The sequence below is a fragment of the Colossoma macropomum genome, unplaced genomic scaffold, assembly GCF_904425465.1.
Source record: "Colossoma macropomum unplaced genomic scaffold, Colossoma_macropomum, whole genome shotgun sequence".
Classification (NCBI taxonomy): Eukaryota; Metazoa; Chordata; class Actinopteri; order Characiformes; family Serrasalmidae; genus Colossoma; species Colossoma macropomum.
Window position 1 is genome coordinate 7,176,482 of NW_023494789.1, and position 16,837 is coordinate 7,193,318.

Below are 16,837 nucleotides of genomic sequence, written 5' to 3' on the forward strand. Positions count from 1 at the left end.
CAGAAAGAGAATAATTTTACATATATTTATAGTTTTTTTATTTTATTTACTATTTCTGGTCTAAGTAGTGAAGTGACAACAAGGTTTCTTAGAAAAAAAAGTCGCATCTGTGGCGTGGGTCAAAAATGGAAACCTTAAGCGCCACCACAAAAACAAAATAATCACTTAAAATAAATCTACCAACAAAATTCAGTTCTGAAACCAAACCCAATGCACAACATGGCAGGTCCTCCAGAGTGCTCATCCATCCCTGACAGTGCAAGACCATGAAATGCTCATAAACAACAGCTTTTATTTATTATAAATAATTTAATGAATTCAATTTAGTTTACCTTGTGAAAAGACAGGATTTTTTTTCTGTGGACAAATATTTTTGAAGATGTTTCTTTTAAAAAAAAAACCCATAAAATATCCTTTTTTTAATACAAAAAATAGCCAAAGGCCGTACAACTTTAATATGATAAAAAATAGTTTACAGTTTATACAGTTTATAAAAATATACTTAATTTGTCATATTTATTTTACTAGTTATCTGTACTAATAATTACTCGTTAAGCATTTAACATTTTTAATTTTTATCATCATTCACTTATGATAGTTTATTTATCCGGACCTTTCTAAGCAATAAATTTGATGTAGTTGAATACTTCTAGCATAGTGGATAACATCACTGCTCTCCATACAGCAGACTGGGGTACAATTTCGAGCCACACCACGCTATAACAATACGAGTCCTTGTGCAAAACTCCTAACACTACATTTGCCTGCATCTGTAATATGATGTAAGTTGTTCTGGAAAAGTGCGTCTGCCAAGTAGACCTCTGAACTTGTGCATCATTCAGTAGTCATGGCATCCCCATGTTAGGAACTCTGGGTATAAGCAGATTTCTCTATGAGAAAATGGGTTTCTGTCGCACCCTGTGGTCAACAAAAATGTTCTGAGTCCAGTATGTTTTGTTCTGTGTGTGTCACTGGATCCTCTGAATTAAGAGGTCAGTTAGCAGACAAAATACAAATAATGCTACATACTTGCTACAAGCAAGCTATCAATCCTGCGCACTGAAATGACACTGCATGAAAGTACGTCTACTATTGAATTTCAACACTATTATATAGTCAAAGCAACTTCACTACCACATTTGGCAAAGTTTGCTAGTTTGTGTAGGATGTTGCCATCTTATGAAGTCAGTTCAGTGTGCAGTGGTGTTAACTTGCATGTAGCAATAGTTATATTTCAGCTCCTTAACAAACAAAGTCATTATTCAGAGGATCCGGTGACATTGGGAGGAAAAATGTCTGCACGGCAGAATGTATCAGCTTTGTCTAATAAAGCATCATTAAATTGTTCTCATAGAGGAAACCAGTTACACCCAGCGTTCCTAGCATGGGGAAGACAATGACTACAGAGGTCTATGCCATAAATGCTAATAAAAATCAACCAGAAAATCATCCATCTGCCAATTTCTTTGTAAACACATTGAAAATGGCCATAAAAATTCATGATCAGTGCATCCAGAAACATCATGTTTGTATGAATGCACTTCATCATAGCAAATAGCAAGGATGGATTACTATATGCGCTCTTTTCTTGTATGTACATCAAAGGTCAGGTACGCGAATTATAGCCAAAATCCTTATATAAGCCTGTGGAGACCGAAGCCCTGTGATCGTCCGCAGATTAGAGGCTCTAACATGAGACTGCATAAATGTTTCCAAACACACTCACTTACACACAAACACATGCACACGTGCGCATCCACATGGCACATTCATGCACACCATTCAGAGGATGTACAGCCACACATTAATCAACTTATGTACAAAAAGGATTAGGTTGAGGCACTGCTAAGAGCAAGCACTGCCCAATTACTTTCACAATGGTTAATAGGATGCTGTGGCTTTTTAACAACTAAAAACAGGCCCTCTAACACCAAAATAGCAGCCTGTGGAAATCCGTGGGCCCGGCCCACAGACAGCTCACTGGAGCCTTTCCTCTAATCTAATGGAGAAGGCCTCCCACTCACCATTCCTCCGTGACGTACTTCCATTCATCTGTGACATAAGTCGCGGTGCAGACGCAAACTAAACAAACACAGCTTAATTTTTATTGCCATCTTTTGGGTTAAAAATACTTTACAGAATTGAGGGATAAGTGGGAGTGCTGAGATGTTTATGAGCATTTCTGCACCGAGGACAACAGTGATTAACAGAACATTATTAGAGACTCACAAAGAAAAACAAGAACTTTTTTTCCCCTCTCTAAACACTGTTTTCTCACTTTCTCACTTTTTTTATTTAGGCTCAGATTGTTTCAAAGCAGTCCACCCTTACATCCAGACTGTTCTGTATCTGATATTTACTGGGAAATGTTATCGGACCAGAGAGAAAAGAATTTCAGTGGCTCACTAGGATTACATAATACTCCTAGTACTTGTTGAATAAAGCAATTTTAAAAATAATCCCATTAAGTGTATGTATACTGCATATATGTAATTTGTTTAAAAGGCTATTCTTCTGTTATTATTCAGTTCATTTTAAGGCTTGTTATGTTGTAACTACTATAAATTATTTCATAGCTACTATTAAATAAATATGTAAGTTATGAAGTAATGAGAGCGGGTCCACTGGAGTTTAAGGGGTTAAATTAATTGCCACTTGCTGCATGTTTTCATGTTTCCTGCTTCTTATATGGACAGTAGGCCTGTTTGTATCAGATGACACAGCTGTGGTCCAGATGGGCTCTGAGTCCACCACAGAAGAATGGAAATGACCTGTAAACACTAGTATAACAAAGCGGCTTACTAAGGGCCATCTCAGTGTTTTAGTGGGTTTGAGAAGAACATTGTCATTAGTCAATTTTTAGCCTTAAAAGAATGTGCCTTCACATTTTCCATTACCTAATAAGTAACAATAAAATATATTTAGAAAATTAGAGCTCAGAATACAATTTCTTCCTTACTTACACCAATATACTTGTAACCAATAGACTTCCATTTATTGGCCTCCACTGTGAAAGATACTCAGGCATCCAAGTGAAATACTTCTATAAATAAAATCACATTTCACTGGGGGTCAATGATCCAGCTTTGGGCTTGCTTCTGCACAAAGGAAGTAATGGTTCAATCTAACATGCTAATGCTCCTAAGAATGTATGAAAGCTCATAACCTCCAGTTAACATCATACAAAAGAGGTCATGCTAGTTCATGGCAATAGTCTTTTTTAAAGACTGATTGATGGTCATTCATTATTAACCATGTTATTTCTAAAGTGTTCTCTCCAGGAATTTCAGCAACAAGATGAAATCTAATTTCCTTTGCTTTAGCCAGTCATTGCATGCTTCAAGACATTTTGCACATGCAAAACAAACCTTTGAGGTTTAGACGTTACCAGACTTTAGCATGTGGGTATGATTTTAATGTGTGTTTCGTGGGGTGTAATGACATCACCATGCAATAGTGTTACAATGTGCAGGCAATGTGTGAAATACAGTTGTGAGAGTGTGTTTTGTTTGTCATGGTATTACCAATTTGTCATGACTATATAACAAATTTTATTGAAAAAAGTTTAAAGTGGCACATGCCTCTAAAAACAGTTTGAGGCAAATGTGTAATAATTTAGGCATGCAGTTTGTATGATGCTAGTTGGTATTTCAAAACTTGTTAGCTACATTAGCCTTGAAGCTAAAAAGAATCAGACTTTGAAAACTAAATATGTATTGGCTGATTGACTAGATTTGGGCTAAGGAGAAAACTGTGTAAATCTGGTTGATTTGATGACCAAACTATTACTACTATAACTCCTACACCTTTCACCAGGGTATATTTTGGTTGTTCCATCTGAATTTACATGACCAAATCATAAGGCAAATTATTCAGTAACTGCATGAAATAACTGTATTTTTTTTGTTGTAAAAGTTGCCCTCAAATTAACAGAACATGTGTTTTATGATCATATTGCTATATGCTTATAGTTACTGCTGAAAGCCAAAAATCTTAGACGCTCTTTGTATTTTTATTATAAAAATAATTTTTACAGAGCAGATTACTGAAGAGACACCATCTGTTTATAGTTTATAGCCCAGATTTGTGGGAAAATGGGTCAACTTTCAGTAGAAACAAAAAGTTTGAGTTCAGCTTCTTTTATTATAAGGCTTTAAAATTACATTACCCATCTATTTGACTGGAAAGAAGACAATTACACCTCTCATATGACACCCACTTTTTAAATGTAGCTTATGAAATATGAAAGTTATGAAGAATATGACGAGGTGCGTTTTGGAAACACCAGTGGTCCCAAGGAGTTCAAAAGGTTAATTTATGTGACAAGGAGGAAATGAAATATCGTCCAAGTAGGTCCAGTCTTTCTGTCATGTAGTTCATGTGCACAGAACAAATGATGTCTAACTCCTCACTCCTCCTGTAACTGCACTAAAGACTTAGCGACAAATAGTGGACTAAGTACTTTGGAAATCAAAGAGCTTGAGGTTTTCTCTCAGTCCATCTGTAATACGCAGACTGTCACTTGCTTTTTGGCTCAATCAAAAATCAAATTCTCTGCCAGCCACTGAGAGTAAGATCTGTCTGGACAAGAAAATGTTGCACGATGCTTCCAGGGTCCCACAGCCAGGTGCAGGTGGAAACAAGACGGGCAAGCATTCAACACTTTGCCGCATTAAAGAAGCAGAGACAGACGCGGTGTTATGTACTTCCACCAGGCCTGTGCCGAATTCCTGCTGTCTGTGAGGGCAGCCTGTTTTGACCCGTTTAACAAGGGCTGAAGATGAAGAGAGACATTTCTGAGCATAAACACAACCAGTAAAATGTTTGTCTCTGTCTCTCTCTCAATCTGGCCCTATATAGCTTGCTATAAAAGGAGCTGGGTGGCTGCAAGAGCTCGCAAATTTCAATCTGAATTTGATTTTTCGGTGTTGTTGACATTGCTTTTACGAGACATCTCGCCTTTTCCAAGGGGATACCGCTAGGCAACAATTAAATGGAAAGTGCTGGACCACGGTTGTACTGAACCAGTGTTGCATAACAGCCTTAGAGGTGACCCAGTTCCTGACCAAGCACTATAACACCAAAGTGCCTCCTCCCTGCATCTTATTCTGTTCCATAGGTGGTGCTCAAAAAGACAAAAGGAGGCTACCACTTCTACCCCCTGATAACAATGTTTCTCAATGTGTCTAAGGGATGTTGTTAAGCTCCCACACGACCAAACCTTCACATATACACAAACACACGTACCTACTGCAGATTTAGCATCCCGAGCCTTTCCTTCCTTGACACTCTAATATAATGAGTGTGATGTCGAAATTATGTCTGGAGAAACTCTTTCAGAGCCAAGCAGTCTAAACATCTGGTTAACCCAGTTGCACACAATTCTCTCTCAGGGCAATCAAGAAGATTCCAGAGGTTTTCTTCAATATCTTGAGCAAGGGATATTGGAATAAGGTCAAGATGCACTTGATAAATGTTACTTGACATTACTGCACATACAATAGTACCAATATAACACATTTGATATGAGTACATTCAAACTGATTGAATCTTGTCTTGTAGTTTGTTCCCTAAAACTACACAGGTTCCCAGACATCTCATCTAAAATGCTGCAAAAGTGAGTAGCCAGTATATGCAGCTATGAATCTCATCTGCCATCACTGATCCCCCTCATTAACTTGGCTACTAGTCTTGGAATAATACACTCAAGGCATTTATGCATACTGAATAGACCAAACCCCAACCCCGTATGTACGTCAATGCAAGACGTGTAATGTCTCCCTGCACTGGGCAGACGCATTGACTCACACTAGCCTGGGGCCCATAGCCGAATCTTCGCCACAGCTATTCGCTGTCTGACCCCAGCCATGGAGCAGCGGTGAACAACACATTGTCTCCTTCCAGCCATGCAGGCCCACTTCAGACTCAGCCTGCAAGTGCAACAACAAACACTCTAAAGAATCCAATTCAGTCTGTTTGATTGATATTTTGATATTTTTATGATATATTTACAGGAACATGAATCTACATGTGTCCTCTGAGTTTTATATGTGAGGTTGATGATGGAAGAAAAGTTATAAATCTGAAATCATAAGTTTTTTTTATGGACTATTTTGTCTTGCAATGCTCTAAATGTGCCTCTTCACTATAAATGTATTTCATAAAATACATTTTAGGACAAAATCATATCTCAAAACTAGCCAATGTATTCATAACCATTTTGTGCAAAAACTTTCTGTGAGCCAGCTTTTAGTGGCATTAAACACTTCGGACCTCGGGTTCCTATCACCGCCACTGTGAATAATTCTGACTCAGCAAGTTTCTTTAAAAATGGTACTTTTCACATCAAACCACTAAATGATTTTGTTTACATTTTAACCATTAAATAATAAAGAAATTCCAACAAATTAATACATTTTCCCTCTAAGTGCATATATGTAACTGCATTATAGGTGTTGTTAATTTCCTTGTGTGTTACTGTTACCGAAATACAGGTAATAGCTCCGGTACCCCTCTTGAGATCTTCCATAATTTTATCTCAAGTGGTTTAAGCACTTGATTAAACTTGACTACATCAGTTAAAATTTACCTTTTCAACAAATCAATAATGATTAGATAGCAATTTGCACAATGGTAATGCATATTTTTAATTCTCCTACTCAACCTTCTTAGTAAGAAGCAGAACCTGAAGAACACACCCTCTTTTTAATGCATCTTTCACCATTAAAACAATGGCTCCAGGTGTAAATCTCTCTATGTGACACTGTTCCAAAATCAGCCTGCAGCCTCACTGACTAAAGCCCTTAATCTTACCATCATAGAACACCACAGCCGGTCTCGAATCAGCTTGCGAAGGCTACTGAAAACCTCAAAGTTTACTCAGTGTCATCACTGCATTACACAGGTGAAATTACACAGTCACAGATGTTTATGCAGAGAATTTACCATTATGCAAGCAAAACCACATTCTACAAAGTTCTAAACATACAGACTCATATATCTGCACATATGGTATGACTGCAGACAATATGGGGACTCAAACCCAGACCCCCAGCTTTTGCCTTCCAAAGTGTGATCCTGGAAGTCACCTGCTTAGGTAGACCACTTGAGGGAAGCTAGCCATTCACTTCCTTTTATTTTGGGCTGATTTCAGTCCAAAGAAAAAGGCACAACTGAGCTGTTTTAGAGATGTCTATGGCCCTGTTCTTTTCTATAGAGACTAGACTTTATGTTATTTTATCCATGATAGTACAGAATATAATGTGATAAAACTGTGACTTGTAAGACTGCCCTGTAATATTTGAAGTTGAAGATCCTCAGTAATACAAAGCATGGAGCAGAGCTAGAGCATAACACAATAATAATAATAAGAAGAACAACTGTTATTATTTTTACTACAATAATTTACATTGATTGTATACATTTACACTTATTATGGGACATTTATTACAATTAGTTATAATTTACAGCCATTATTGTTTGTTTATTTCTTATTTGCTTGATTTATAATGATCAGCATTATAAAACATGTTTAGCTGAGGCTGTTTTCACTGCGTTGTCCTTCTCTTGTTCTCAACTCTAGTTCTACAGTATATTTTACACTGCACGTGTCAGGCTCCAGTCCTCACAGAACACTGCAGGCTTCAGCACACTGCCTCATAAAACACACCTGTTTCAGCTCATCAGCTAATTGGCAAGGCCTTCATAAATGACTTCAGAGCGTAAGACAAGAGTAAACGCTAATGTCTGGAGTACTTTGGCCCAGAAGGACCCCAGTTTGACACGCCTGTTCTACACAAACAACTCAAATTCATTGTATGGTGAAAGTGTATTGTCGTGCCGAAAGGTTGTGATAATTTATGTTCCCTTCAACATAGTTCAGAACAATTTGCAGGACAGCTCCTACAAATAGTTCGGTTATTTGCACCAAACACTTTAGATGTGTGTCATTAAAGTGCCTGTGCATTCTCACACATTCCCTTTAACCAATGCACAGATATAAAAACTGTAGTGCTCATCACTATTAAAAGAGGCACTGCTTTCGTCATTGTGCTTTATTTTCCAGCTTTTGTTGGCCACAGCCACACTGTACACAAGCAAAGCTTTTCTCTGTCTAACAGCTTGTATTCAAATAGCTTGCTTTTTAACCCCAGCTCATGCCTCTCTCTACACCCACACTCTGGGGCAGTTACTAGCTCCACCCTCTCCAATCAGAGTCCTAAGCAAAATTAAACAATAGAAAAAATGCTAGAGAACAAATAACCTAGAACTGGCATGCCAAACCATTTCTTGAACATGCTACAATGCTATATGTATGTCTACATTCTTAAAAAATATGGTTGTTCAAGGGTTCTTTGGTAAAGAAAATGGTTCAACACAGAACCATGAACACTCAAAGAATCCTCTGTACGATTAAAGCATTTCCTTGCATCAAGAATGGGTTCTTCAGATTTACGAAGAATGTGCTATAGATGGTTCTATATAGAACCTTTTGAAAAAGCATTCTATATAGCACCCAAAAGGGTTCTTCAATGGTTACAAGCTCAACATTGTCAGAACAGAAAATCCCTTCTGAGTGATATATGGAAAAAAAGGTTCTATATAGAATCAACTTTCTCCATCAGTCTTTCATTATGCAAAGATCCCTTTAATCATAGAAAAAGTTCTTTGAGTGTTCATGATTTCTATATAGAACTATTTTCTTTACTAAAGAACCCTTGAAGACCAATGTATGTTTGTATATACATATAGTGTATATGTATATTTATGATCCACCACACAAGAAGCCGACAAAGAAGTGATGTGTTGACCTCACCTGGTCCTCACTGGAAAGAACAGGATGACTGGGTCTAGTTTATATACACTGTCAATGCTCCAACCAGTGCAAAGGTGCCACCTGTTGGCAATAAAGTGACATTTTACTAGGGCAAGTATATCAGAATAAAACAAGTACACTGTAAAAAAGTGGAACAAGGCAGAACTTTATCTGAAGTGTTTTTGAGGCTTCAACTGATATAAAATGCTGCGTTTGTTTATCTAACCAAAATACATTTTTCATTCAACTTATTTAGAGTTGAATAGAAGCACCTAAACTTACCATCTGAAATCATTTTTTTTAGGTGGACCCGACTAACCTTTTTTTACAGTGTCAAATATATAATTTTTTAGTTTTGCATGTTTGTGTGTTGTGTTCCAGTATCTTTACTGTTTTTGTTAGCATGCATGACTTTTATTTTATAAGATTTTGTTTTAAATCCCTGGGAACATAGTACTTCAGGTAATTTTAGACTTAATACTCAATTTGTTCTGCAGCTATTTTTACTCCACCGTGAGTCATTATTTTATTAAACAAACAGGACTTTTAACTGAGTATAGTCTACTTCACCCGCCTCTGAATAAGCGGTCATCAACACGTCATCTAAAGGCGCCAAACACAACCTTTGCTAGCCGTGTCAGAGCCTCTTTTAGTGTTTCGCTTTCAGCAGTAGTCATGCAGAGGGCTACAGACTGCGCTTTGAAACATGGCTTTGTCCGAGTTTTGTATTCGATAAACGTAGGAAACGTCCCCGCTGTCATAAACAGAGGTAACTACAGTTTGTCCTGTCGAGCTGGTTGGCTAACAACTTCAGAATCGGTTCTCCTGCTCTCCACTTTGGGAGTCCAGTTCTGGGGCGGCCGTGTATAACATTATGGCATTGCTGACGCCTGAAAAGATTCATGGATATGCCTTAAAGGGTTCTGCTGCACAACAGCAACCTAATGTATGGCTTACAATAACCAACCTCTCAGAAAACAAAGTTAAACAAGTTAGCCAGCTCTGCTAACATGAAGGTAATAGGGGCGTCAACGCTGCTGCTTACACTGTTATCCTAAGGGCATTGAAGTGAAACACATGTCCGGTACGTTTGAAACGTTACACGGTGATGAAGAGCCATTGTGCAGCAGCAAACATCAGGGTAGTGTCTGTCGTCAGCAAATTCAGGAGTTTGAATGCCCTATACTGTGGTTCTATTGCTATAACCATGTACCTATACTCAGTGTCCATTTTATCAGGTCCACATACCATATAGGTGCTTTTTGTAGCTCTACGGTTACAGCTTGTAGTCCATGTGTTAGCCCCCTTATTCATTAATGGTCAGGACCTTGGTATTTGAGTGGCGGATCATTCTCAGCGCTGCAGTGACACTGACCTGGCAGTGTGTTGTGTTGCTATGAGTGTATCAGACACTGCAGTGCTGCTGGAGTTTGTAAATACTTTGTACCCTTACTGTCCACTCTATTAGACACACCTACCTTGTTGATACACCTAATAGATGTAATGTTTGAGACGATAACCCATCCATTGCTGCACAGTTTGTGTTCGTCATCGTCTAGTCCTTCATCAGTGGTCAATTTCTGGCCACAGGACGCTGTTTAATTTTGGTTGGCAGACTGTTCTTAGTCCGGCAGTGACACAGAGTTGTTTACTCTATACACACATTCACTAACACGTCGCTATCATGCCAGTGTCTCTGCAGATCTGAGAACGATCCACCACCCAAATAAGACCTGCTCAGTATTGGGCCTGAAAATGGATGAATGGGGCACAAGGGGGTAACAAATTTTGCAAAGAAAGAGATGGATTACAATCTGTAATCTCCTTTGAGACTATGGTTTTCATATAGTACCATCCTCCCATTCTAGACAGAAGTCCAGTCGCAGAGCACCATTTATTTGTCAGCCTCGATGCAGAGCTGAGGTCTTTTCTCCAGTGTACTGCATTATTTATGCATCTTTTTGTAGATGTCCTTCCACAAGGACTGCTGAACATGTTTTACTGTCTTGTTACAGTAAACAGCTCCATGTTGTGCAGAAAATACACGGTTCTTCCACCACCCCGGGACAAGGAAGAAAAAGCCATGTTGGACAGCATGTTGCGGGTGGACCATGCGGGAGAATATGGAGCCAATCGCATCTATGCTGGACAGATGGCTGTTCTGGGAAGAACCCAGTCAGGCCCTCTTATACAGGTATTGAATAGTTATGTTATCTCGTTACCTAAACAGATATATTTTATCAAACAAGCATACAAAGAGTAATATTTGATTGAGATACCAAATCTGTAATGTACTTTATTTGCAGAATATGTGGGACCAAGAAAAAACGCATTTGCAGAAGTTCAACGAGATCTTGGGGGAGAACAGGGTGAGGCCGACGGTGATGCTACCTCTGTGGAACATTGCAGGGTTTTTACTTGGTAAGTTTGATTCTCATTTCATGCAGATTACCAACATCACAACACAGTATGTAAGCTGGGCAGTGGCACGATTTTTCTAACATGGTACACCCAATGTAGATCAATTTTTTATTTTTGCTCTATTTCAGTATGATCATATTGTTCAGCACCGTGGAGTGAGCCAACATAGGTTTGTGGTCAGATTTAAATTAGATTTTTTTTTTTTAGCATTGTTTTAGTGGTTTATTTGGGTTTAAATGAACTTAGATGACCACTGTAGATCTTAATTTAGCGTTTCAGTCTTAGTTCAACACTCCAGATTTTAATTGAGCAATTTAGGCCTTATTTCAACTTTGTAGATCTTACTTCAACTTTATATATCTCAATTCAGTAAGTTTGGACATACAAAAAGGTTTGCTCCTCCTAAATGATTTTTGATTATTTTTACTGCTTTTGGAAAGCAGGGCGAATTCAAATAAATGACTAATTAAGTACCTGAAACTTTAATTACGTTTAATATGTTTGTTAACATATATATTACTGATACAATAAATATATTAACAGTGCCTGGGGCCTTGTATTGTCGATTAAATGGGTATCTCTTTGTTTGTAGGGGCCTCCACAGCTCTTCTGGGTAAGGAAGGGGCGATGGCCTGCACTGTGGCAGTGGAGGAGAGCATTTCAGAACACTACAACAGCCAAATCAGAGCACTAATGGAAGCAGACCCAGATAGATATACCGAGTTGTTACAGGTATGATATAAAAATCTGCATTTGTTTACTTGATTTTAATACTGTTGCAGTTCCTGTTAGTGTCCACTGAATTGTATTTCTTCAAGATGTTGAATGTGAGTGTTCAAACATTGATTAACATAAAAATGAATCGTCTTGACTCAACCAGCTGATTAAAGAGTTTCGTGACGATGAGATGGAGCATCATGATACTGGTCTGGAACACGACGCCGAATCAGTAAGTGTTATGGTATCTTAGTAAGCTGGTGTCAATTCAGATGATAAACATTTATCACATGGGGTCTTTGTAATGGTTTTCAATCACAGTTTTGGGGTACTCTTCCACTCCATGTTTTTCTTCTCTCTCTGTCACCTGATACAAGTGCTTGAAGGTTGGCTGATGAGTTGATTCAGGAGTATTAGAGCATAGAAATATGTGCAAGGCTCCCTCAGGATTGGCACTGAGAAAACATTAGTGTTGGTGATGGGAGACAGCATTGACTATAGTTCAGAACTGAAAGCCAACTGTCTTTCATCCTTACCATGTTTCCTTCACTGACGAATGGTGAGTTCCTACACCAGTGCATAATCTAGCATTTTCTTCTCTTTGTGTTTACTTCAGGTACCTGGCTATATAATTCTGAAGACTCTAATACAGGCTGGCTGCAAGGCAGCTATTTATATCTCTCAGCGTATTTAGAGACAAATCTCAGTGTTTTTTCTTTGTTTAAATAATATGTACAGTATTATTTTGTTTCTGTTTTAAAGTGTAATATGAGATGTTGAGACTGAGAGATGTTGCACTTCCTTGACTGATTGTGGTAATATAGTCATGATAAATTGGTCCAAACCAGAATTTGCCATGTCAAATGAAACATCTACAAAAGAGAAAAAAAATCATTTGTTTTCTTTGGTGGTGTCTTGTTTTGTAATATTTATGCATGTTTTTTTGGACTGTGTTCAGCCAGAAGGATGGACCCAACAGAGAAAATTTGGCAGTTCATTAAATAAAACTCTCCATATTCAAACTAACTGGAGAAACTATCTGTCTAACTACCTTTTCTGTGGAAAATGAGCCACCTGGTGGTTAACATATGTAATACTTCTGATTTTCTCTGAACAAGCAACCTGTCTGTCTGTTTTTCTGTATGATTTTTAATACAGCTTCTTTTTTCACCACTCTTGTTGTACAACATGATTTTTAGCTGCAGATGATGATTATACTATCAGTCGACACTGTGCATGAGTTCTGTTGGTCTTAGTTGATCTCCACACACTTACAGAAAGAACATTTCTTGAAAATTTTTATTCGTTTCAGTTTTTTTATTCACTTAAAATAATTTCTGGATTTTTTTGTTAACAGTTCTTCATCCTCATATTTTAAGTCACAGTATATTTTCTCCTAGTGCTTTTTGTAACAAAGTGTCGTGGGTTTTCATATTTGAGAGCAGAAACTTAAGGTTAACTCATTGTAACTCTGATCACACTCTTGTGCACCTAAAAACAGCCTGTTTTCTGCCACACCATACAAGGAGAGAAACTGAAAAATGATTTTAAACCTTTTTTCTTAAAACTCTTTACTGAGTAAGTGGGAAAAAAAAACAAAAGTGAGAACGCACATCTAAAAGGTACTCTGTGTCAGACACAACCTATAATATGTTCTATGTACAGACTTTTACCATGCTTGAAAATTTATCATTTAACCCTTCTCTGCATTGCCCTAGGTAACATGTTTCAATACTTGGATGACATCACCCTGTAATGATACAGCGCACTAGGCTGAACTATCAATGCACTGCTCTCCATATATAAATAAACATGACGCATACCCTCATCAATCACCAATGCCTCCTTTAGCTCCTGTTGCAAAACACTCCATAAATTCTGGCAGGTTTGAGAGCCGAACAAACAAAAGCGCTCAAGCTAGCCGCAGCACTGATAAGGTTTTAGTATCACATCAACAGCTTTCCCAAACTTTTGAGGTGCTACATTCCTGTGCTGGATGTGTTTATTTTTCACATCTCTAACATGAGCAGTTGCCCATACATATGCCTGTAATTAATCTCTTATTCTGCTAAATGGTGTGAGTGAACATTGCGCTACAGGAGAAAAACAACGTTACATCATAACTGTCATAAATCAACTAATAGTTAAGATAAAAGGACAACCATAACAGAAATTTTTTGTTAATTTTTTTTTAATTATATTTTTTAATTCTCTATTTTTTCCATGCCTACTGCAATGCATATGTAGCCAGCCATGTCATACAGCCCAGTCAGTGTGCCAATGGAATTTAATGTTATATAATGAATACAAGTGAATACAGTGAATACAAGCCTATATTAGATGTACCTGTGAAAAGTGTTTTATGCTGTTCTCATTATTTTCATGATCCCACCTATTGGTATTAAGGTGAGATCTTAATAATCTAGCATTTATTTTGACAATTAATTGAGTAATTAGACTTTTTTAAAAGGGGGCAAAAAATAAAAATGGACTTAACTGAGCAATAATTGCATAGCCTTTCAAAAAATAAAACTAAAAAAAAGATGAACTTGGAAGCCTTTAGAAGGGAATTCCACTGATTTTTCAAAGTTGCTGAATCATTAAATCATTAAGATCTAAACAAAGTAATTCAGAATGGTATGATGTGAATCTTAGAAAGTTATTACTTAAAATGGTTGTGAATACACTACTTGATTGTTTTGCGATAGTTTTAAGAGAAAGTTTTATCCTAAATAGTATTTTTTTAAATCCATTTAAAAATGGAGAGATACATGCAGGGCATTCTATGGCAAAACAGTCCAAGAAAAAATATTTCTTCTGATTTACCACAGTTTTACCATCATGAATTTTACATAGGTAGCCTATGTACACAAGTAGGTTCAATGGTTGTCTGGATAGGTGATCATTTTATATTTGCTTTGGAGACAAGGCAAATTCCTATCACCACCTGTGTAAAAGAAATGAGTCATTAAGTTTCCTTACAATTTTTTTTAAAGAATGTAAAATCGCTATGTGGCAAAAATTAATATAAATGGGTGTGTTTATCAGACTCCTGCAGATTTACTACTGCAGAAGAGAGAAGCAGAATATGCTTTATCTTAATTCAAACTGATAACTAATTATTTTAGATGCACTGAATGGGTAAATTTTAATTGTTTTTAATTATGCAGCCGGGACAGCATTACAAGCAACAAATTGCTGGCCATGCACATGAAAGAGCTGGATATTCAACTCAATCAAGTAGGTTTATATCCAAGATGCACTCACAGGTGAGTAAAATGTACAATATAAAGTTGACCCACAGAGTCAAAATAATAAGTACTGACATCTTCATGATGCAAGCCTTTAAAAAAGCAGGAAGCACAGAGGAACATATGTGACCTTGGGGATTTGGACATATGGCTCATTTCAAAGTACCAACCCAATAGTATCACTGTGGCAGTATGTCCAACTATTCTTTGGGGTCTGTAGCAGTACACACCTTTGCCTAAATTCACCTCTCAGAAGAATCCACTCATATATCGACCAGGAAATCAGCAACAAGAATATAAAAAGAGCTATAAAAAATTCAAACTGGCATGATACTGCGTCTGTGAAAAATCTTCGCCATAAATTTTGCAAGGAGTGATAATATAAATCCACACCTCTCATAAAAACTTTCGGATGCAGATCATTTTGTTTCTTGGCATCCGCTAGTGTGACCGTCAATCAGGGGCTTAATCTCTCAAACTCGCACTGTGACCAGTCAAGTTAGCAATGGAGAAGAAAGTGCTTCTTCATTTTTCATAATTCAGTTTTGCTGCCTATAATTCACAGAAAATTATACAATACAAATACATCCAGACAATGTGCTACATTTTAAATATTTGTGCTGTAAATGAAACTATTTGCTGGTAATAACTGACTATATGCTGTTTCTTCAGGGAAAAGGATTCTTGACAATTACAATTTAAAAAAATACTTTGGGTTTTGGCACTAAAACAGGCATCTAAATGCGTTCAATGTGAAAAGTATTAATGTTATTCAATTTTTTTTATAATTTTTTTCATATGTTTACACTACTGTGCAAAAGTCAGAGACCACAGTTCACTTATTTAAGTCAGAACAGCCTTTAAGTTATTCATTTTTAAGAACACACTTCTGGATTTTAAATATGAGGTGATCCACTTGCATAAAGAAGGTAAAAATAAGTGAAAAAGGTGAGTTTCCAAAACTGGAGTTCGGTAAGTATTAAAAGGTATAGATAAACTGAGACTCCTAACAACCATGCAAGACCTGCTAGACCACCAAAACTGTCCCTATCAGATAAACAGTATTTAAAGAGTTAATCTTTGTGAGAGAGGAGGAAATAAAGCTTTACTTTCTCTTTAATTTTGAAAATTCTGAATCATGAAATGCAGAAAATGCACCCAACTTCTAAGACTGAACTTTAGAGTTATGGAGAAATATCCATGCAGATTTCTTTAAAGAACTGATAGCAAGTGAAACGAATGGAAGGTGCAATAAAGCCAACAGGTGGACACACTAAATACTGAAAAATCTGGTATTATATTCAGTTGTTGAGGCATCTATGTAAGGTTAAATATGTTTTCTGCCTTTTTTCCTCACACTGAAATATGAATAAATGGAAATTAAATACATGTAGGGTCTCTGACTTTTGCACAGTGCTGTATATGTCCATATTGTCTTTCATATAGTGAACTGCCACAGCCTAAAGGACAAAGTACTGTACCCTAATTTAAATGCAGTCTGTCAGGTAGAAATAAATTTGTAATGAACTAGTGACCTGCTATGAGGTGCTGGCCTGAAGTTTCTGAGAAGCTCCGAGCCTTTAGCAGAACGCAGTCTGTATTTCACGTCATAAAGAACCTCTGAACGTTATCA

The 16,837-nt window shown here is 37.2% G+C and overlaps 1 protein-coding gene across 1 annotated transcript; it reads left to right on the plus strand.

Moving 5' to 3' along the window:
- The first annotated feature begins 9,414 nt into the window (after positions 1 to 9,414).
- Positions 9,415 to 13,128, plus strand: coq7 (coenzyme Q7 homolog, ubiquinone (yeast)). The gene is made up of 6 exons (XM_036569925.1): positions 9,415 to 9,584; positions 10,831 to 11,009; positions 11,122 to 11,236; positions 11,829 to 11,968; positions 12,117 to 12,185; positions 12,570 to 13,128. Exons 1-6 carry the CDS (start codon positions 9,491 to 9,493, stop codon positions 12,645 to 12,647), a joined length of 675 nt encoding a protein of 224 aa, XP_036425818.1. The 5' UTR covers positions 9,415 to 9,490; the 3' UTR covers positions 12,648 to 13,128.
- The last annotated feature ends 3,709 nt before the right edge of the window (positions 13,129 to 16,837 follow it).

Bases quoted from the DNA above. Each gene is read 5' to 3' on its own strand.
- coq7 (XM_036569925.1), top strand. From the start codon at position 9,491: ATGCAGAGGGCTACAGACTGCGCTTTGAAACATGGCTTTGTCCGAGTT. The intron at 9,585-10,830 runs GTAACTACAGTT...GTCTTGTTACAG, and splicing joins CCCCGCTGTCATAAACAGAG to TAAACAGCTCCATGTTGTGC. The intron at 11,237-11,828 runs GTAAGTTTGATT...CTTTGTTTGTAG, and splicing joins CATTGCAGGGTTTTTACTTG to GGGCCTCCACAGCTCTTCTG.